This window comes from Bubalus kerabau, chromosome X (genome assembly GCF_029407905.1).
Source record: "Bubalus kerabau isolate K-KA32 ecotype Philippines breed swamp buffalo chromosome X, PCC_UOA_SB_1v2, whole genome shotgun sequence".
Classification (NCBI taxonomy): Eukaryota; Metazoa; Chordata; class Mammalia; order Artiodactyla; family Bovidae; genus Bubalus; species Bubalus kerabau.
In genome coordinates this window covers 42,734,931-42,752,539 of record NC_073647.1, presented here as the reverse complement: position 1 = coordinate 42,752,539, position 17,609 = coordinate 42,734,931, and the positions used below count along the sequence as shown (strand labels likewise).

General features: G+C 53.9%; 2 protein-coding genes and 2 pseudogenes across 2 annotated transcripts; 2 read left to right on the top strand and 2 right to left on the bottom strand.

The window, feature by feature from the left end:
* Positions 1-1,066: 1,066 nt before the first annotated feature.
* Positions 1,067-1,861, bottom strand: LOC129639962 (melanoma-associated antigen 10-like). Its single transcript, XM_055565256.1, has one exon. It carries the CDS (start codon positions 1,859-1,861, stop codon positions 1,067-1,069), a length of 795 nt encoding a protein of 264 aa, XP_055421231.1.
* A 45-nt stretch (positions 1,862-1,906) lies between these two features.
* Positions 1,907-4,522, top strand: LOC129639961 (heat shock transcription factor, X-linked member 3-like; annotated as a pseudogene).
* An 867-nt stretch (positions 4,523-5,389) lies between these two features.
* Positions 5,390-6,818, bottom strand: LOC129639960 (protein EOLA1-like; annotated as a pseudogene).
* A 5,523-nt stretch (positions 6,819-12,341) lies between these two features.
* Positions 12,342-13,136, top strand: LOC129638909 (melanoma-associated antigen 10-like). Its single transcript, XM_055563645.1, has one exon. The coding sequence runs from the start codon at positions 12,342-12,344 to the stop codon at positions 13,134-13,136; it is 795 nt and encodes a 264-aa protein (XP_055419620.1).
* The last annotated feature ends 4,473 nt before the right edge of the window (positions 13,137-17,609 follow it).

The window sequence follows — 17,609 nt, the reverse complement described above, 5'->3', positions numbered from 1 at the left end:
CAAGCAGCATAGACAGGTGTCTAACTGTTTCTGACCACAGTGTAACATCCCTTCCTGCCCCAGGTAATTTATCTAGGACAGAAGAGGATCTTCTAGTGTGTATGTCCCATTTCAGATTTTCTTCTCACCCATAAGACACTGTGTATAACTCTGGCTGCGGCCAACACCCAGGTTCATTACCATCACCTCTCACAGGATGAACCCAGCTTCCCAAAGCCCCAAACCGCCCTGGCTCAAGCATCAACACTCAAGTGCTCCTCCTGGACCTCACTGCCATGCACCGAGTTGCCATCTTCTGTGGAATTAGGGGACGTTTCTCCACGTTCCTCATGTGACTGCAGCTCTTAGATTATCACTCTAGGTGTTGGGGTGTCCTGCTTCTAGTGTCCCCACTGCTAACACAGGGCCTTCCAGAGAGGACAAGTTCCATGAAGGTTTGTGGAATAAGTGAGCCAGAGTGGGGCACTTACTAAGTCAGATCAGGCTTTGTGTGCTTTCTTAAATAATAACTTGAAAAAATCCAGTTGAACAGAGATAGTTTAGCTGTATAAAATGACAGACAAGAAGTATAGAGGAACTCACCTCAAATATATCTTATTTCTTAATTCTTACTAAGTAATATCGTATTTCCAAAATAGTTACATTCCAAGTCCATGTAATCTCGTTCTGGATCACAAAATAAAATGAAAGAGTTCACAATCACTTTTACAAAACAGCAAAACTCTTGTTCTTGAACTGGTAAGCACAAACACACTGTGATCAACATTACTGACATAGTTGGACACTGAAGCTCCTTAGGCCTTCTATTAAAAGGAATAACATTTGAAAAATTTCTAAAGGAAACAGAAGCGGATCTCCATGTTACTATAGAGAACAGGAAGCCAAAGATGCTACACAACAGTTCCCCCAACTCTCCCAGCCGTCACGACTGAGAAGGCTGAATGCTCCCTCTTCAAACACAGGGGGAAGGATCAGCCTCCCTTCCTACCCCCAGGACAAGCTGCTGGATGTGGGCCTGAAAGGAGCCTGGCTGCTGCTCTGGCTCAGGGCCCCTCTTCCTCCTCCCTCACACCTCTGCACACCGGGGTGGGAAGAACCTGGGACCCCTTCCATTGACCCTGCACAGATAGTCCTTGACTTTCTGCTTGCTGGTCTCTGCATAGGCCCGGGGACCCCACAGGAACTCGTAACGAGCAGGGTGGCTGTAAGGCACCTGCTGGTACTTCAGGTACCCCGCCCGCACCCACACTTGGGTCAGCAGCTCCTTGGGCTCACCATAGATGCAGTGCTTTATCCCAGCAAATACCCCCATCCTACTGAGTGCTCCCCAGATGTTCTCCTCACTGACCCGGTCCCCTGCTAGGAGAATCAGACTCAGGACCGTCACCAGGAGGCCAGCCTTTGGTATGCTCTGCCCATCCGTCTGCATCTCATTGAGGGTGAGGCCCAGGATGGGGACCATGACATAGATGTGCTCTCTGTGGTCTACCTCTTTCATATCCAGGCCAAAGGCCAGCTGCAGGCACTGTGTGGCTTTACGGAAGACCACTGGGAAGTGGGCCTGGTTATCCCTGAGGACCATATTCAGCATTTCAGCCTGGAAAATCGGCTCCTTGGTGCCATACTTGAGGAGCAGGAACTCCAGTAGTTGAGTCGTCATCCTATTCAGAGCCTGCTTGAGCAAGATCTCCGCATCTCCGGCGGCAGAGGAAAATGAGACTGGAGGGAAGGAGGCCAGAGGGGTTGAGGCATCCTCCGCCTCAGCCCCCAGGAGCTGCGCCTCCACTGGGCCCTCGGCCTGGATTTGGCCCTGAAGGTCTTCCTCAGAAGTGCAGAGCTCATTTGTTGGGACCACAGGCATGATGACTGGGGTCTTGTGCCCAGTGGGGGTGTGGCAGGGGGGCAAATGGAGACCACTGACCTGGGAAAGAGAGAGAGTGTAAATGGTCTCAGTTTTGAAATGCTCCACGGGTGGCTTTGACTGAGTCCACTTACTGGTCTTCCTTGAGGGCTGCTCTTGAGCGTTACAGGGGCGCTCCTCCTTGGTGGTCAGTCCCCTGTCAAATGAGGAAGAGAAATTCCGGCTCAGGATGCAGCCAGTACAGCCTGAGGTTCTGGGGCTGACAAGGTGGGGGGATTAGGGCCTTTTGAGGTCCCCTCTGTTCCGGGATGGGGAACCCCTGTGCACACTCAGGACACCCACCTCAACTTGGCACTCCTGTGACCTCAGAACACAGACCTCAGACCTCCGCCTTTGCGTCCTGGTTCCTGGAGTCCCTGTGAGACAAACGGAGGGGGCACCTCGGGGGTAGACTGTGGCACAGACCTAGGCCTTCAGTGCTGGTATGAGGGGTTGACTCTGTGAGGTCCCCCCAGATCTGGGGTAGGTAGTCCCATCGGGACTTTACTTTGGGGCCATCTGAGTAGGACTTACCATCGGCAGCCACCAGCTGGAAGAGACCAAAGCCAGAAGAGGGGCAAGGCCAGGTACAGGGGGTGAAGGGGTAGAACCACCAAATCAGGCTAGGCCAATCAGCCTGCTATGGACCCCATCTTATGGAAGGGACAGTCATTAGGGGCCCATCTGACCCCTGCGGTCTCTCTCAGTGGTAGCTGAACCAGGACTCACCAGGGCCTGGCCTTTCAGCAGAAGCCAACCACAGGCCTGCCCATTGGTATGGAGGGGAGTGGAGCCAGGGGCACGTGCGTCAACCCATCCAAGGCCTGACCCCCTGAAACAAGCACCTGGCAGCAGATGGGAGCCTTTACAGGCAACCTGAAACATACTTTTCTGTACTTTCAGATAAGAGACAAGTTGTGGATCCCATCTCCATCCCCTTTCCCCTCCCCTACACCGGGCCAGAGCTGCCTCTCCACATCACCTCTGTGACATCATGAAACAAGTAAGGAAGCGGACCACTTAATTGGCTGCCTGGCCCACGACCCAGATTCTAGAATCTCCAGACAATATTGGAAACTGAGACCCTGGTCTGAGGCCCTTCTGCCCTGAGTGTTCACTGCTTGGGTAGAGAATGCTCCTGAGGTAGACTGGCTTCCCATGAGGCGCTTGCAGCCCCCCTGGCCCCATCAACTGATGGGGAGCCCACAGCAGGGGACCGCCATGATTCCTCCCTGGATCCAAACATGGATTCTCAGGGGCGGCTTTGGAGAAGAAGGGTGACCAACCCGAGAGCCCAAGACAACCTGCCCCCACAGGGCCCAAACCCAGAAACGGCCAACGAGGATGAGAACAATGCCGTCCTCAGGCTGTCCTTCCCTGGAAGCTCTGGGTGATAGTGGAGGATGCGGCCGTCACCTCTGCACTGGAATGACGAGGGAGACATGGTGGTCATCAAAGCAGATCTCTTCCAGACAGAGGTCCTGCAGTGCAGGGGTGCAGACAGGATCTTCGAGACAGACAGCATCAAGACTTTCAACTGCAAACTGAACCTGGATGGGTTCAGGAAAATCTGCCCTTCGGGTCACTCTGTGGGGAAGAAGAGGATGATGGTAATGTAGAAAGCCCTTCCGGGGAGACTAGACTAGACAAGCTGAGTGCTGGACTGGTTTCATTTCCCAGGAGAACTTTTTTCTCGTGAGAGGGTGGTTAAGGAAAGAGGAGAAAGCAGGACCTGTCATGTTCCACCAACCCCCTTACAAAGGATCCATAGGGGTGACTCCAGACCCTGAGGGGCCACTTGAAATCAGGGAGAGCCAGTAACACCTCAAGCGAGGCTGGCCCCAAGGGACCTCTAGGGAGAACACTCACTAAGGCCTCATAAGCTGCCAGGAATGAAGAGACTTTATCTCCATGTTTAGGCAAGGTCCAGACGTGGTGGGGAGGAGGGCGGTGAGGAATTGCTATTCTCCCACACAGTGGCTAAAGTGATTCATTTCCTTTCAGATCTATCGGAACTCCAAGTTTCAGAGAGACACCTCTCCTCCTGCAGGACATCTGGAGGAAAGGTGACCCCAGAATAAGTGCTTAGCCCTCCACCAGCGCAACAGCAATCCCAAAGAGAAAGAAGCAAGCTGTGGTGACCAGACGCTCTCCTAAATTCCATCACAATGAGTCCACCCAAGAGGCTGACAAGAAGGCCCAGAAAGGAATCCAAACAGCTCACAGAACCCCTGGCTGGTGCTCATTTGTGTTCTGTGGCCTTTGGTCTATGGGCAGTGTAGCTGGGGGGGCCAGGGCAAACCATCTCCCCAGCGAGCAGGGTGGGCCCAGTGGAGAGGGCATGTCCAGCAATGCCACGTCTGTACCCCCAGCTACTGCAGGAAGGGACGGCGCAGGGGTACTGCCCTAGAGCCCCACAGAGTACCCAGGTTATGGTTTGGTGATGACTATGTACATCTATTATTCCATTGTGATGGTCGTCGTTTCAGTTGTGGCCCCAAATGAGGCCCCTGAGGTGGATGAGCAGGAGGATTCCTCAGTTTACAAGTGTGCCCTCTGTAAGCAGTTTGAGCCGCCAGGTCCCTAGTGACACTCAAAAGCACTCTCTGGTAATAAAAATATCTATTTCTAGCTCTAATAAAGTACAGCAAAACTCCATGGGAATAAATAAGTATTGAATGAGAACTGCAAGTCTGTGTTCTTTCTGTCTGTCCATGCTACTCACACACGGCACTGGGTGAGCCCGATGAGGCTGGAAGCCCACGCCCCAGGCAGGCCTCAGTCCAGTCCCCATGGTACCTTTTCATCTGAAGCAGCAGCATTTCACACATTCGGCCAAGAGTGTGGCTTCCGAGCCATGCGCTGAGGCCAGCCCAGGATGGGCTGGTCCCTGCGCCTTGCCTGCCACACAGCAGAAGACCCGGTCTGGCTCCTGACCATGGGGGTGTCACCTTCCATGAGTCATGCACCCTGAAGCAGAATGGGCTCCTCCTGGGTCCGCCGATGATGCCATAAGTTTCTGATCAGCAGCTGAGCCTCTCCAGATCCTGATCCAGGGATATCCCCAAGAGGCCCACTGGAAAGGAGGGTCACCCCACTCACCAAGGGCCTTGCAAAAACATGACTTTAAACCCAAACACAAGTACAAGTTTCCACAAGGTGAACACCAGCCCTTGTTGCTCTGCCCCCACAGCTGTATTTAGGAGCCTAACTTTGGATATGGAGCAGCCAGGCACCGTGTCCAGCACACATGCTTTGTGAGCCAAGGGACACTTTACAGTAGGGCAAGGGTCACCTGCAAGGACAAACCACGGCTGGTTTCTGGGCCTGCAGGCCTCTCCATGTGCTGGAGGCCTAGCCAGCTGCTGACACTCAGCCTCACCCCCGGCATTCCCCCATCAGTCCTCTGGACACTGTTCCAATATCGGGGAATTTGGACCAGAATAGAGAGGGAAAAACACTAACCGGTTTCCTAACAACACATTTCTCTCAAGTACAAAGACCCAGCAGGGCCAAAACGAGTGGTGACATCTTTTTGTAAAAAGGTACAGGCCTGGAGACTCTTGCTGAGTCCAGAGTCCCGGCCCCCGGCCCCGCACCATGTGGGCAGTTCACTGCAGGGTGGGGCGGATTCAGACCGAACCAGACCAGCATGTCCTGGGCATGGTGGCAACCAGATGGTGTCACCATGAGCTGGTCTCTCAGTCACCTTCCTCTCGAGAGCCCAGTCTGGACAGGCCTCCTGACCAAAGTGGGTCAGGTGCTTGGGGATGTCCACCTGGAAGATGTCCTTCCTGGCCCTCCCCAGGACGGGCTGTAGCAGCCAGCGAGAGTCGGCGAGCGCAGTCAGGTACTTCCGTTGCAGGTCGGGCAGCATGGCTTGATTCTCCAGCTCCTCCACCTCATCACAACCTAGGTTTTCTGGGCACAGCAAAGTGACCCCCATCCACGAGACCTGTGTGCAAAGACAGGACACAGAAGGAGAACAAGGCGATTCAAAGTCATGCCTGCTAGAGACTAAGACTGCATCACAGAGGAGACCCAGAGTGAGCTGGGTCCTCTGGCTGAGCATTTCAGGCGGGTTCACCTCAGCAAAGGGAACTCGGGGTAAGGCCAAGCAAGGGAGGGAGTGAAATGAAAGGGAGAGGCCTGGTGCTCCATGAACCCACCAGGCCATGGGCACCTCTCAGTCTGCCCACTGCAGGCTGCAGGGACAGAACAGGGGGGCATCAGCGGTGAGCCTGCAGACATCAGGTCCCCAAGCGATTCACCAGCAGACAGGAGTTGCTGTGGGGCCTCACTCCTGGGGAGTCAGGGGACTTGCTCAGGCCCGGCTGCAGGCATTAGGGCTGGGGAACCCAGGCTGGGTGCTGTTCTACCTCTTATGGTCTCTGCTGGGCACACCCTCCCCCCACACACACACAGAGGCAAGTGCCACATGCAGACCCGGATATGCCTCTGCCTTTCAGAGCACAAATGGGGACTGAGGCCCAGAGTGGGGGTCAGACACCTCGGGCCACCATTTCCCAGCCCAGGGACCCTCTCTGCCCCTCTGAAGAAACCTCAGCCCCACCCCTCCTCCCTCTACCAACCGGTTCAACAGAAAACAAATGACCACAAGCTGGCTGAGATCCAGGGCAGCACCAGGGGCCATGCGGGCAGCCCGGGGCAGGGTGTCACTTGCCGACGATCACTCCGTGGCCGAACTTTTCCCTGTCTCGCAGCAAGGCCTGGATCTGGACAGGGCTCATCCCCAGCCTCTGCTCTAGCAGCTCTTGCCAGTCCACGTCCTCCCAGTCCCAGTGCCCGATGTGGACAGCCAGAGTAGAGTGCTGGGTCCACATAGCACGGGCCGCCACCACATCTCCACGGTCTTGACGCCGTAAGGCTGTCAGAAGGACAGACAGCCGAACTTCATCTCCCAGGGCTCCCAGGACCTCACGTGGGTGTGGAAACACAGAACCACAAAGACCAGGAGCCTGACACAGCAGCCTCCAAGCTCACAGCCCTGGGCCGGACATCAGCTCCACATGTCCGAGCATCCTCCAAGCCTGCTGATACAGAATGGGGGGGGGGGAACGGGTCACAGAGGGCTGGCTCCTTCCATCCATCTCCACACTGTCTGTTGACAGGGGTTGGCAACCCAGAGGACCCATCCATCACATGCAGTCTGTGGGGAGGTCAGGAAGGAGGGCGGGGCAGTGGGAGAGAGGCACGTGGTGAGTTCCAAGACAGAGGGCCCTTAAACCCTGGGAGCGCTGAGGCAGGAGGGCAAGCCCCTTGGCTTCACAGCCCAGTGGCCGGGCTGTGGTCCTCTCTCAGCACAGACAGACACAGTCCTGGGCTTGGCTTCCCCCGGCCCAAACACTGCCCCCACCCCACCTCCCAACTCCCTGGCCCCATCCCTGCCTATGCTCTGCAGAATCCCCATCTTAGCCCAGGCCTGCTGAGCACAGATCCATGCAAACCAATCTGGCCTTGGCCCTGGACGGCCCTGCCAGTTGTCTTCCCCATGTCTTTGGGAACCACGTTCCTTGCAGCCCTTCCCACACCACTGCCTCCACTGTCAGCAGATGCCGCAGTCCCCACCTAGAGCCTAGAGAAAGAATGAAGGAGAGCAGGAACTACTGGGACGGGTGCACTCTGTGTCATTGCTAAGGCCTGGAATGGCACCATGCAGGGATTACAGAATTCAAACCTCAAATAACCCACTATGTTACTCTCACGTCTTTCCATGGCTGAGGAGGTGCCAGGGATAGAGAGATAGCCCATGACTGCAGGGGACCTGATCACATGCACCTCCTTCCTCACTTCTTTCCTTGTACCTGGAAGGGCGTCCCTGTTGACTGGAGTGGGGTGATGGCAGGGGAGCAGAGCCGCTGGCCTGAACCTCAGTAGATTCTCAGCACCTCTAGCAGGGAGCTTCCGTTTCCACGAGACTATGAGGATGGGGACATAGTCTCAGAGGCACCCAGCCTAGGGCCTCCTGGGCCTTCTCTTCCCCAAGCACAGCAGAGCCACAGTTCTCACAGGCCCACGAGGTCTCACATGATCTGCCTCCTACCCTGGCAGCCTGCTCTCCTCGCCCCTGGATTCACCCACAGTAGCTATGAAGGCCATCCTTCCATCCTTGGAACATTCCAGTGTGTTCCTACCTCAGAGCCTTTGTAGGGTGTAAGGAGTCACATTGTGTCCCCTCAAGTTCAGGTGCTGGAGTCTCAATCCCAAGTACCTCGGCGTGACCTTACAGACAAAGGAAAGGTCTTCACAGAGCTGATGGAGGTCAAGTGAGCTCATTAGGATGGACCCTCCTCTAACAGAATGGCTGTCCCCATACAAAGGACACATTTAGAGACAGACAGGCACACAAGACAGCTCCAGGTGAAGAGGAAGCCCAAGCCTGGGCACACCCACCATGGCCAGCAATGCCCTGGAAGTGAGAGGGGAGAGATGGGACAGACTCTCTCCACAACCCTCACAAAAGCCAATGTCAGTTGACACCTCCACATTGGCTGCTGGCCTCCTGAACCAACATGGTTTGTAGTTTGAGCCACCCAGCTTGTGTGACCCTGACAAGACCCTTTCTCTAAAGATGACACAGAATGCCAACAGGCACATGAAAAGATGCTCAACATTCTTAATTATTAGACAAATGCAAATCAAAACTCCAATGAAGTATCACCTTATACTGGTCAGAATGGTCACCATCAAAAATCCTATGAAGAATAAATGTTGGAGAGGGAGCAGAGAAAAGGGAACCCTCGTACACTGTTGGTGGAAATGTAAGTTGGTACACTCAATATGAAGAACAGTATGGAGGTTCCTTAAACAACTACAAAAAGAACTACCATATGATCCAGCAATCCCATTCCTGAATATATACCTAGATAGACAGAAACTCTAATGTGAAAAGATAGATGCACACCAACATTCATTGTAGCACTATTTACAACAGACAAGATATGGAAGCAACCTAAATGTCCATTGACAGATGACTGAATAAAGAAGATGTGGTATACACACACACACAGACACAGACACACACAGACACACACACACACACACACACACACACACACACACACACACACACCACAGGAATACTACTCAGCCATGAAAAATAACGAAGTAATACCGTTTGTGGCAACATGGATGGACCTGCTGCTGTTGCTGCTGCTGCTAAGTCTCTTCAGTCATGTCCGACTCTGTGCAACCCCAGAGACGGCAGCCCACCAGGCTCCCCCGTCCCCGGGAGTCTCCAGGCAAGAACACTGGAGTGGGTTGCCATTTCCTTCTCCAATGCATGAAAGTGAAAAGTGAAACTGAAATCGCTTAGTTGTGTCTGACTCTTCACAACCCCATGGACTGCAGTCTACCAGGCTCCTCTGCCCATGGGATTTTCCAGGCCAGAGTACTGGAGTGGGGTGCCATTGCCTTCTCCAAGGATGGACCTAGAGAGTATCATATTAAGTGAAATAAGTCAGAAATAGAAAGACAAATATTCTATGGTAAGACTTACAGGTGCAATCTAAAAAGGTGATGCAAATGAAATTATTTACAAATCAGAAAGACTGAAAACAAAATTGTGGTTACCAAAGGGGAAACACAGGGGAAGGGATAAATTAGGAGTTTGGGATTAACAGATGCACACTCCTATGTATAAAATAGTACTACTGCAGCACTGGAGAAGACTCTTGAGAGCCCCTTGGACAGCAAGGAGATCAAGCCAGTCAATCCTAAAGGAAATCAACCCTGAATATCCATTGGAAGGACTGATGCTAAAGCTGAAGCTCCAATACTTTGGCCACCTGATGGGAAGAGCCAACTCACCTGGGCTTTGTCCTCTCCCCGCCTGAGCCACTGCTCCTCACACCAGGTCCCCAGTCTCTCATAGACCTTGATGTCAGGAAGTCAGGACAGGCCTAGTGTGCTCTTCTCACCCCAGGGGCTCCCAGCGTGGACAACAGGGGCGGGGATCTGTGGGCTTCCGTCAGTCCTCCCTTGGGGTCCCCTCAGTCCTCCCTCAGGACCTCACCTTGTCTCCAGGTAGGACTTTGGATTCTCTCCTGTCCCCTACTAAGGCCCCAGCCCTTATACCAGGACCCCAGTCTCTCTGAGACCCGGAATGTCAAGAATTTCACTCCCTCTACCAGGACCCCAGTCTCTCTGAGACCCGAATGTCAGGAAATGCAGCATGTGCTCATCCGCCCTATGTCCTCCCAGAGCCCACTCTGCTCTTGGGTCCAAGGTCCGCTCAATCCTTCCTCAGAGTCCTTACCTTGACTCTCAAAAGAACTAAGATCTTTCCCTCTGCCCATCTGAGGCCCTGCCCCTTCTAACAGTTGCCTAATGTCTCTGAGACACAGATGCACAAGTCAGAACAGGCTGCCAAGTGCTCATCCTACCACCAGGGCGGCCCAGGGCTGAGAGCAGGGTCAGGGGTCTGTGGGGTTCCTTATATCCTCCCTCAGGGACCTCATCTTGAGCCCTGGCAGATCCGGGGATGCCCTTTGTGTTGACCAGAGGCGGGACCCTCACATCAAGGCTCAGGGAGCACAGAGGGTGTACGAGCACATGCTGCATTTCCTGACATGTGGGTCTCAGAGAAACTGGGGACCTGGGAAAAGGCATGTAGCCTCAGGTGAGCAGAGGGAAGAAGTCCAGCTCCTCCAGGGTTTCAAGATGAAGACCCTCAGGGACGACTGAGAGGACCCTGGACCCCAGTCAGAGGAGACCTCAAAGAAGCCTGTAGCTGCTATTGGCCCTTGGCTACCCTGGGGTAGGATGAGCCCAACATGCAGGGTCGCACTTCCTGACATCTGGGTCTCAGACTGGGGACCTCACATATGGGGCGGGGCCTCAGGGGGGCCGATTTCCAGGTCCTGCAGGGTGTCAAATTGAGGACCCTGAGGAGGGACTAGAGGACCCTGGTCCCCAATCAGAGGAGACCTCAGAGAAGCCCGTCTCTGTTGTCAGTCCAGGTCAACCGTGGGGTCAGGATGAGCGCAACAGGCATGTGCTGACCTCCTGACATCCGGGTCCTCAAGAGACCGGGGTCCTGGTATAAGGGGTGGGGCTTCAGTTGCGGAGAGGTGAGAATCCAGGCCCTGCACAGAGGCAAGGTGAGGTACCTGCAGGAGGACTGGGGGGACCCTGAGTGAGCACCGACAGAACCCCACAGATCCCCGCGCCTGTAGTTGGCCCTAGGAGACTGCGGTGAGAGCACACTCGGCCTGTCTGACTTGCTAACATGCGGGTCTCAGAGCAACTGGAGGCCTTGTGAAAGTGGCGAGGTCTCAAAATGGCAGATGGGACAGCCCTGGGTGCTGCCTGGAGTCCAGGCTCCATGCGAGGATGGACTGAGGCTGTTAGACCCCAACGGGGAGGGATCTTGACCCTTGCAAGAGGGTCTTGGAGGGCCCAGAGTGGGGTGAGCAGTTTCTTGACCTCTGTCTGGCTTAGGGACCTCGGGATGTGAGGTTTTCGGGTGGAGGGTGGAGGCTTCAGGTTGGCAGAGGCTGGACTGCCCGGACTGAGCAGATGCCTGCCCCGTGGTCAGTTCTTGGAGGCCAGGCGGGACATGAGGAGCAGCTGAGGACCAAGCATCTCCCCAGCCTAGAACCCCCGGGAGGCCCTGAGCAGGTGTGGCCAAATGTGGGGCCCCTCAGCACGTTCTGTACAGACTCGGGTCTTGTTCTGAGTTACCCTACAGGCCCCCAAAGGGGAAGGTCCAGGCCGTGCCAAGGGAAAGGGGGGAACTACAAGGGAGCCCCGAGGGGACCTCCCACGCCACAACTGGGGAGACCTCACAGAGTCCACTCCTCCAAGCACAAAAGGCCCAGGGCTGTGCCACACTCTACCCCCAAGGTGTCCCCATCATTTCTCTCACAGGAGCTCCAGGAACCAGGAGGCTGAGGCGGAAGTCTCGTGTCCTGAGCCCGTGTCCTGAGGTCAGAGAGCAGAGGAGGTCCAGGCAGTACCAGGAGTGAAGGTGAGGAGGGTTTCCTGAGTGGGGCTCCCTATCCCAGAACAGAGGGGACCCCAGAAGGCCCTAATCGCCTCGCTTTGTCAGTGCCAGAAATCTCGGGCTGTGCTGACTGCACCCTGGGGAGCCACTTCACTTCTTCCTTCAGGTAGCCAAGGGACTGGCCGCCCAGGATGAGCGCCCCTGTGAGGTCTGAGTGAAACCCTCAAGGGGAGACCTGTAAGTGGCCTGTATCAGACCGCCCAAGGTCTCCCGTGGGTTCTGGGCTGGGGAGATGCTTGGTCCTCAGCTGCTCCTCATGTCCCATCTGGCCTCTGTGCACTGACCACAGGGGCAGTGGGGTTCTCAGCCCAGGCCAGTCCCACCCCCTCCTCCCCTAAGCCTCGTGGTCCCCATCTGTCCCCCTGTCTCACGCCTGTCTGGGGTTTGATCACAGGCATCGTGCTCTTGGTGGAGATGAGTGAGCTGAGCAAGCTCGAAGAAGACCTTCAAGACCCAGGCGAGGCCCAGGGCCCGGTGGAGGTGCAGCTCTTGGGGGCTGAGGTGGGGAAGGCTGCACCCCCCTCGGCCTCCTCCTCCACAGTGTCCTCCTCAGCCCCCGGGGAGGCCTTGCCCCTGCAAGCTCTGAAGGAGATGATAACTAACCTGATGAACTTCCTGCTCCTCAAGTATCGAGCCAAGGAGCTGACCTCCCAGGCGGAAATGCTGAAGACGGTGCTCAAGGAAAACCAGGAGCACTTCCCAGTGGTCTTCAGACAAGCCTTGGAGTGCCTGCAGCTGGTCTTTGGTGTGGAGGTGAGGGGGGTATACCCCAGGAAGGACACCTATGGTATGATCCCTGCCCTGGGCCTCACCTGTGATGCCATGCAGAGCAATGGGCAGGGCCTGCCCAAGGCTGGTCTCCTGGTGCTGGTGCTCAGCCTGATCATGAGGAATGGAGACCCCGCCCCTGAGGAAGTGGTCTGGGGAGCACTCAGCAGGATGGGGGTGTATGTTGGGAGGGAGCACTGCATCTTTGGGGAGCCCAGGGAGCTGCTGACCCAAGTGTGGGTGCGGGAGGGGTACCTGGAGTACCGGCAGGTGCATGACAGTGACCCTGCTCGCTACGAGTTCCTGTGGGGTCCCCGGGCCTATGCGGAGACCAGCAAACAGCAAGTCATGGCATTTGTGCTCAGGGTCAGACAAAGGGCTTGGAGGGCCTTCCCACTCCAGTCTACAGAGGCTGTGAAGGAGAAGGACAAGGAGGCCTGAGCCAGAGCGGCAGCCAGGGTAGTCCTTCCCTTTGCGATTGAAGAGGGAGCATTCAGCCTTCTCAGAACTGAGGGCCTGGGCCAGTTGGGGGAGCCATTGTGTAGCGTCTTTGGGTTCCTGTTCTTTATGATGACAGGCAGATTCATCTCTGTTTCCTTTAGAAAATTGTCAAACTTGAATTGTCATAATGGAAGGCTAAATAAAGTTCAGTGTCTCAGCTTTGTGAATGATGTTGATCACAATGTGTTTGTGCTTACCCAGTTCAAGAACAAGAGTTTTGCTCTTTTGTAAAAGCAATTGGGAACTCTTCCATCTTGTTTTGTGGTCCTGAACAGGATACAGTGGAATTGGAATTAGGACTGTTTTGGAAATGTGAACTTACTGAGCAGTCGTATTGATGGGGGAAGAATTAGATGATAAAAGTAATCGTAGTGAATTCATGCTTCTGTCCTTCTTGTGTATCATTCTCAAAAACTAAATTCTCTCTGTTTATTTGGATTTGCCTGGGTTATTTAAGGAAGTAGCAGACAGTTCATCTGAGCCCCCTGCTCACTGGCTCATTTATTCCGAAGACCTTTATGGAGCTTCTGCTCCGTGAAAGGCCATGTTAGCAGTGGGGACACTAGCAGAAGCAGGACACCCCCACACCTCGAGCAATGGTCTCAGGGCCGCAGTCACACAAGGAAGGTGGAGAGATGTCCCCTAGTCCCACGGAACAAGGCAACACCGGAAGGGGTGGTGGGGCTCCAGGAGGAGCACTCAAGTGTCAGTGCCTGAGCCAGGGTGGTTTGGGGCTTTGAGAAACTGGGTTCCTTCTGTGGGAGGTGATTGTGATGAGGCTGGTTGGTGGCAGCCCTCAGACTTACAGGCAGTGTGTCATGAGGTTGATGGGAAAGTCTGAAATGGATCATTGCTGTGAGGTGTCCTTTTGCATCTTGGATAAAGCCCAGAGAAATCTCTTTCTGAGGCAGGAAGGAAGGGGTCCTTCCTGGCTCCTGAAGCATTGCTGTTGACCACAGGGGCAAAGGAGGTGTTTTCTACCACCCCCCATCTGCTACAAATCCTGAAGAAATGCGAATCTTGCTCTTTGAAGTATTTCCATGTATTCCCTTGGCTAGCCATCCTCTCTGCCCTGGGAAAGCTGATTACCAAGTACATTGAAATGACAATTTATTTGGTCATCTGGACTATATTTCAGCCACTTGTGAGCATGGTCTAGATTTCAGTGGGAAGAAATGTGTGAGGAGAAGCTGAAAATGTGGACAGGACATGCTGGGTGTCTGGAATCCTGGGAATAAGTTTCACAGCTGGGAAAGACACTGCTCCCCACCCCCAAGCACACACAATGCCCAAATTGAATAATATATCCTCCAAGAGGAAAACACTCAGAGCAGCAATTTTGACTGGTTTTCTATTCTGTTTCCTATTGACCTGCCGATTTTCTGAGGTGTCTTGAAAACAAAACAGTTTCCTATGGAGAGAGGGACAGACTCTGGATCTGAATAACACTAGAAAGAAGTACGTGCCAGTAAAGATGTAACATCTGCCAGCGTCCCTGGGTTCAGGCAGGTTGAGAAGTGTGGAGGCAGCAGAGGACTTACAGGTTAAGGCTGTGCCTGGCATCAAAAGGCAGGAGCGACTTCCAGGCCTAATGAGGTGGTGAGGTCACTGCGGTAGGGGGTGCAGATGGGTGCAGGGGGCTGAAGGGGCAGCTTTCCCTGCTGAGTGCCAGAAACAATGGGAACAGGAGATGTGATTCTGCTCACATATGTGACACCTGCCAGATAGTCAGTGGACACTTGGAAAAGGTGGAGAATTTCAAGACCCATGTGACCTACTCAGACTCTCCTCCCCAAAACAAAGGAGATTTTGTCATTATAAATTCTAACCACTGTTCTTTGTTGAGCACTTGCTTGGAAGTGTGGGATTGAAGAGACGTCAGGTGTTCAGTCACCTTTGTCTTCCTCTCTCCCTGCACACATGGGGACACGACCTTGCCAGGCCTCTTCACTTAGGAAGGGTCATGTGATGAACCATGGCCAGTGAATTTCAAGCAGAAGTATTTTTGTCAGGACCATTTGTTTTGAAGGAACATAGGCACCCAGGGGTTAATCCTCAAGTCAGGACAACACACAGACACACACCGCTCCGAGTGTGGTTCCTCCCAGAGACTAAAGTCCTGCACCTCTGACCCTTGACAGAGGCTGTCCCACAGGGAGCTGGCTGCAGGAATTCCTCCCACCACACCCACAGTCACACCCCTGCTGCCCCCCCTGAGCCACACTGTCAGCCCCCTCGGGACTGTGCTCAGTCTCCATCAGGAGGGCAGCAGCCAGCTGCCAAAGTTCCCTGTTGGGGCTGGGGGCATCCTCCTTGTGAGGTCCAGCCCCAAGGCCACCCACTTCTGCTGCCCACAGCACCCCCCCTCCCCCAGAACCTGGCCTTGGGATTTGTCCTGCCTGCCCCCTACTCAGAGCCGCTTAGGCCCTGGTCCTGATGACCTCATGTGTGTATCTTTATCTGGAAGTCCCAGGGCGGCATCCCCTTCCACAGTGCTTCAGGTGGAGCCAACAGGACTTGACACAGTGTCTGGGTGATCTCCTTGTGGTGGGTCAGTAGTATTCATTTCCATAGAAGTGCAGGGCACATGTCTATGATCCTGAGGTGTATTAGACCATTCCTTGTGGAATCCCACGTGTTGGAGGAAACTCGGGGTCTTGTGAATGTGACTGTGAGGTCCTAGCTTTTGAGCCTGAGTGTGAGAGACAGAGGGGTATCTTATGAGCCATCCACAGAGCCAGCTAGGAGCCAGTCAGGCTGTTTGAGCAGAGGACAGGCTCTAGCAGATGGCAGGGTTGGTACCCTGGACGCTCTCCTAGATGCAACAGGCCCCAGACTCCAATGAGAATTTGGAAAGTAACCAGGTCCCAGGGGTGCAGGCTGCAAAGGGGGGTCAGCGGCCCCATAGAGGTGGAAGCAGCAAGCCTCTAGAGATCCTATCTGACCTGGCTGGGAGAGGGAGGGGGGAGCAGATGCCTCTGCAGGTGAGCTGCTGCCTCGGTCTCCATGAGGACATCCGTGCTCTGGGGCCAATTCCAGGACCACAGCCCTGGGGGCCACTCCAGGATGGATACATGACACCTTCATAACAGGTACTCCTCATGCACCTTATTGGATATGACTGCTAGGTGTGGTTGGGATCTTGCTCTGGGTACATAAGAACCTCAGGCCTTTGGCTGCTAGCGGGCCCAAACTGCTCCCCACAACCGACTTATATGGAGGTCATTTCCAGTATCCAGCATCTTCAGCAGCAGCCTCTGTGTAGAAACACACGACCATGTTCCCAAGCTGATCTTGCCCAGGGCATCACAGACTGGACAGGTGCCACCCCTGGCTTAATGATTCTCAGTGAACGTTCCGCTCCTTTGTGAAGCCCCTGTGTTTCCTCACGGCTTCTCTGGAGGCTCAGTGTTAAAGAATCTGCCTGCAATGTGGGAGATGCAAGTTCGATCCCTGGGTGGGAAGATACTCTGGAGGAGGAAATGGCAGCCCGTTCCAGTATTCTTGCCTGGGAAATCCCATCGACAGAGGAGCCTGGAGGGGGTCTACAGTCCATGGGGTCGCAAAGAGTCAGACACGACTGAGCGACTTGAGCACGCTGAGACACACACCAAGGTAAAGGTTTGCTCTGGACCCTTGTATCCTTGGCAAGACACTTACCCCTGCCTGGATCTTGACAGACTTCTGTGGCAGATAATACTGGCAGACGTCTTAAAGCGGTTTTTGAGCAAGTACAGGGTTCCAGGTCTACACCTGGCCTTGGTTGGTGGCTTTTGCCATATCCAGGCAAAACGTCTATGAGGTTGGATCAGGGCAGTGTTTGTGGGGCTTGAGAAAAAAGTGGATCCAGAGGTGTTTCTGTGGTGGAACAGGCCCGGTTAGTATATTATATGGGATTGGAGGTTAAGGGAGAGGAAAAGCTGAAGCTAATTTAGCAAGGGTTGTTTCACACTTATAGGTTCTGTGTGCTTGTGTTTGGTTTCCTTTCTGTTTCCTTTTTTTTAACGTACTCAGCATGTTTTGCCCAGAGTTTCCTTGTCTTTTTCATTGAAACTGTCAATAGACTTTATTTTGACCTTTTCCTTTGTGACCCTTTAAGATTTGAATAATATTTGTGAAAATAGCAGAATCATATGCCCTCACCCAGTTTCTGCTGTTCCTAGTATCTTACCTTAATATGATACACTTATTACAATTAATGAGTAACTATTGATGCATTATTTATTGTCAACTAAAGCCCATGCTTTATTCAGATTTCTATAGGTTTTACCCGCTCCAGGATCCTAACATTTAGTTGTAATGTCTCCTTGGGTTCCTCTTAGCTTTAGCATTTCTTTACTTTCGATGATCTTGACAGTTTTGAGGAGTACTCAGTAGATGTTTCGTACAATGTCCCTTGATTAGCATTTGTCT

What these genes read in the sequence shown, in the direction of transcription:
- LOC129638909 (XM_055563645.1), top strand. Translation starts at nt 12,342, where the DNA reads ATGAGTGAGCTGAGCAAGCTCGAAGAAGACCTTCAAGACCCAGGCGAG.
- LOC129639962 (XM_055565256.1), bottom strand. Translation starts at nt 1,861, where the DNA reads ATGCCTGTGGTCCCAACAAATGAGCTCTGCACTTCTGAGGAAGACCTT.